The 4310-nt window shown below is 52.4% G+C and overlaps 1 protein-coding gene across 1 annotated transcript; it reads left to right on the top strand.

Annotated features, from left to right (window-relative positions):
* The first annotated feature begins 586 nt into the window (after positions 1–586).
* On the top strand, positions 587–3337 carry ccn1 (cellular communication network factor 1). The gene is made up of 5 exons (XM_027033239.2): positions 587–872; positions 1102–1315; positions 1596–1922; positions 2015–2217; positions 2321–3337. The coding sequence occupies exons 1-5, from the start codon at positions 822–824 to the stop codon at positions 2621–2623; spliced, it is 1098 nt and encodes a 365-aa protein (XP_026889040.2). The 5' UTR covers positions 587–821; the 3' UTR covers positions 2624–3337.
* Positions 3338–4310: the final 973 nt, after the last annotated feature.

The raw sequence follows: 4310 nt of genomic DNA, 5'->3' as shown, positions 1-4310 counted from the left end.
TAAGTGCAGCCCGGGGCTGCTGAGGCGCGCGGTCGGGAGTGACTGCGCGGCGTCGCTTTTAATAGCTCTGACGGAGAGACGTTTGCATGACTAAGAAACCCAGCGGGTCTCCAACAGCCCCGTAACCTCGGAATAGAGCACGAAGTCATGGGGTCCCACTGCGCACGTGCAATAGTAAATAAGAGTCTTTATAAATAGCCGCGTGAGCCAGTCGTGGCACATAAATAAATAAATAAATAAATAAATAGATAAATAAATAAATAATTAACGTCTGATGTGCGAGATCATCTGGTAAACACTGCGAGCGTTACTGCAACACAAGGTTTTCTCGTGAGCGTGTATATTTATATTTAGGAGGATCGTGATAACGATCAGGCTTCTTGGATTAAAGTTTTATAATGAAATGCCTTTTAAAAGCGTGTTGCTGGGGGCGTGAGTCTAAAAAACCCCTCAGCAACAACTGTGCAAACTCGGCCAGTAATGAAAAGAAAACGGGAAAGATAGCCGGGGGTGACGGTGAGAGAAAAATGCGTTCCGCGCGAGGGGAAAATTCATTTAAGGGAAAAAAAAAAAAAAGTTAGACAGGGTGGTGCTTAGGTTTGATGGAAAACGCGCAGCATTCCTCGCATACTTCTGGAACAGTTCAGCAGCGAGCCAAGAACGACGTCAGCTCGAGCTGCGCTATATAAGCGCAGGAGCGCGGGTGTACGGCAGACTGCGACCGCTCGCGGAGCCGGAGTGCTGGGGAGACAGACGCCAAACAAGGACTTAATCCCAAAACAACTGTGTTGTTCGAGACCTTTAGGAAAGAGAAGATAACGATGCTTCGTTTGCCAGTCGTCGTCGTAATGGCCATCGCAAGCTTCAACGTGGTAAGTTCAGTTTTTTCATACTGTTGCAAGTTTTTTTCATACTGTTGCTATATTGAGATAAAGATTCGTAACAGGCGAAAGACATCGATGTACAGTACTGTTATACTATAGAAATCATATAAGCGAATGGAGTTTAAATAACCAAACGCCTTCGGAAATGTAAGGTTTGGGGTTTATTTCGCGAAGACGCGGGGCCCGTTTCAGTGATGTGGGCTCTTTGCGCACTCAGGTGTTCGCTGCCTGCCCGGCAGAGTGCGCGTGCCCGCTGAGGTTGCCCGAGTGCGCGCCAGGCGTCAGCCTCGTCTCAGACGGCTGCGGGTGCTGCAAAGTTTGCGCGCGACAGCTCAACGAGGACTGCAGCAGGACAGAGCCGTGCGACCACACCAAGGGCCTGGAGTGCAACTTCGGGGCCAGCTTTGGGGCTCCCAGAGGCATCTGCCGAGGTATGTTTCTCGTCCTGCGTGTGAAGGCACAGTGCGCTTGTTTTAAGGATAAGCTCAGGGCAGACGCAACACGGGTCCACCTTAAGTAGCCGAGCAGCATGTGGTTTCTGTTTTAAGACCTACCGCTGCGCTCTGCTACATGACGGAACTTCCTCAACACCCAGATGCTTCCAAAGAACTTCTATAAGCTCCATGTCCTTCCCGGCACGGGTGACGTGAAACGGGAAGCGGTGCCGAATTCCGAATCTCACGTTTTGTCTCCCCCCCCGCCCCCCCACAGCTAAGTCAGAGGGCAGACCCTGCGAGTACAACAGCCGCATCTACCAGAACGGCGAGAGTTTCCAGCCCAACTGCAAACACCAGTGCACCTGCATCGATGGCGCAGTGGGCTGCATACCGCTGTGCCCGCAAGAGCTGTCGCTGCCCACCATTGGCTGTGCCGACCCCAGGCTGGTGAAGGTGGCAGGCCAGTGCTGTGAGGAGTGGGTGTGCGGGCACTCGGACAAGCAGCTCGGCAACCAGCCGCTGCCCGACGAGAGCGAGAGCGACCTCACCAACAGGAATGAGCTGGTGGCCAACGTGAAGGCCGGACTCAAGTCTCTGCCCGGTAGGTGGCCCGGTCCAGACACACTGCTTGATTTGCGTCCACCACGCTTGCATGAGCAGAGCCTGACCCGCTGACCTCTGCTCCATCCACAGCCTTCAGGGCTCAGGCCGAGGTGCAGGTGTTCGGCCGGCAGAAGTGCGTCGTCCAGACGACGGCTTGGTCGCCGTGCTCCAGGTCCTGTGGCATGGGCATCTCCACCAGGGTCACCAACGACAACGCCGAGTGCAAGCTGGCGAAGGAGAGCCGTCTATGCGAGCTCCGACCCTGCACCCAGTCTTCTTACGCCAGTCTGAAGGTAAGCGTGCTGACCCTACGTGCTGACCCTGGCCCTGACCCCAACCCTGAACCCGACCCCGGCCTCGCCTCACCTCTGCTCTCTTCTCCCCCCTGAAAAACAGAAAGGCAAGAAGTGCAACCGGACCAAGAGGTCGGCCCAGCCGGTGCGGCTCACCTACGCGGGCTGCACCAGCCTGCGGAAGTACCGGCCGCGCTACTGTGGTTCCTGCGTGGACGGCCGCTGCTGCGTTCCACAGCAGACCCGCACAGTGCGCGTCAAGTTCCGCTGCCACGACGGCGACACCTTCAACAAGAACGTGATGGTGATCGACACTTGCAGGTGCTCCTCGGACTGCCCGCACGCCAGCGAGAACCCACACCCCTTCTACCGCCTCTACAACGACATCCACAAGTTCAGGGACTGAGCAGGGAGGGAGAGCCCCACCCCCACCCCTTACGAAACGATGCCATGTCAGAGCGGCCGAGCCGCGATCGGGACGCGGGAATCGGGAGGCGGGGCCGGTCGAACGCCTTCGCCGGATTCCCACGGAGACCTGGGCTCACGTCACGCGGAGCTCTGGGAGAGTGCACTGTTTGCTGAGGTCAGCGTATGAAACGCGCGCGTGTTTAAGAGACTTCGCTCCACACTGGAGCGCTACGTTCAGTAGCTTCGTTACGGAGCAACTTGTAAAGTCACCCGGTCCGTAAAATGTAGCTGTTAATGTTAAAAATGTTGATATGTATTTTGATCTCTACATACAGAATATGACCCAAGCTCATATGTGTATAGCTTCAAATATACATATATGCAAATAGATCATTTAAAACTTTAACTGTAGATCGTTGTCCTGTAATTCTGAAAGTTTCATCCCGTTGTGGTTCTCCAACAAATATGTGGTAACATTCCTTCCCAACGTGGGCGACGGCTTCATGTTGCACGGCAGCTATGGAAAACCCACTGCATCTGAGAACTAGCAAGGACATGAGTCCACTTCAAGGTTGAATGAATGTTTAATTGTTATTAATATTATTTATCTAAATGTAGCTACTTTATTTGAATATTGTCATACTGGAATAAAGTGTAAAATGGTCTAATTTTATATGTTACAAATAAAAGATTTATTTATGACATTTAAAAATATGCTTTTTTGCCTAATGAATGACACAATTTGCTCTGCTTCAAATGAAAACATTATTAAAGTGAAAACCTTAAAAGCTCACGAGAAACTGAAAGACAAAAGTTTTGAGCAAGCAGAGAGCAGGTAGAAATCGCACATCCCCCTGGGCCTGCCTGGAGCGTGCTGTCACTCCGGGGGGAAATGCCAGGCTGCAGGATTACGGGCCACTTTCTAAGTCCAGCTCTCATCTACGTCTAATAACAACACGATTAAAAGGTCTTGTACAGGGGGGGGGGGTAGGAGGGGGAGCGTGGAAGTATGCCAGGAATCTTGAGTGCTTTCCCCAACAGCAGGAATCCATGTTTAGGGAAGAATGTTTCCTAAATGGGGCAGCATCTTCAGCATTGGGGGGGGGGTTTAGGACCAAAGTCTCGCCGTGTGCTGGAGGGTTAAAGTTCACTGCAACAGAACTTTGCACACTGATGGACAGCTCGTGCCTGAGGGTTGTGATCTGGAAATCCAGATGGTTAAAAGTAAAATGTGTTTGTTGCTCAAGATCAAGGCCAGCAAAAAAAAAAAAAAAAGTCCCCACAGCACCAGTTCGAGCTCATGCATGGTAAACAGACCTACCAGCAGAGATAAGATAAGCTTGACAACAACACCCATTCCACCCTCTGCGCCTGACTGATTAGCGTTTTATATCCAGAATGTGCCAAACCACTTGTTGCCAAGTCACACGGGCTTACAGGACAACGTCTCCCATGCCATAACAGTCCTCCCTACAGGCTGGGTGGGCCGGCTCTGCGAGACAGCCGTCTATCCCGTGACCTCCGGTCCCTCTCTTATCCGGGGACAGTATAGCCGCACGGAGGTTTGGTTCAGGTGAAAGGGAGAGTGCTGAGGAATGCGGATGCCCTGATGGTAGGCAGATGTTGGGAAACATCTGGGAGAAGCTCGTCGACCGTCGGGCCACGGAGGACTTCCCTCCAAAAAC

Source organism: Electrophorus electricus, chromosome 22, assembly GCF_013358815.1.
Source record: "Electrophorus electricus isolate fEleEle1 chromosome 22, fEleEle1.pri, whole genome shotgun sequence".
Lineage (NCBI taxonomy): Eukaryota > Metazoa > Chordata > Actinopteri > Gymnotiformes > Gymnotidae > Electrophorus > Electrophorus electricus.
This window is presented reverse-complemented; position numbering and strand designations above follow the sequence as displayed.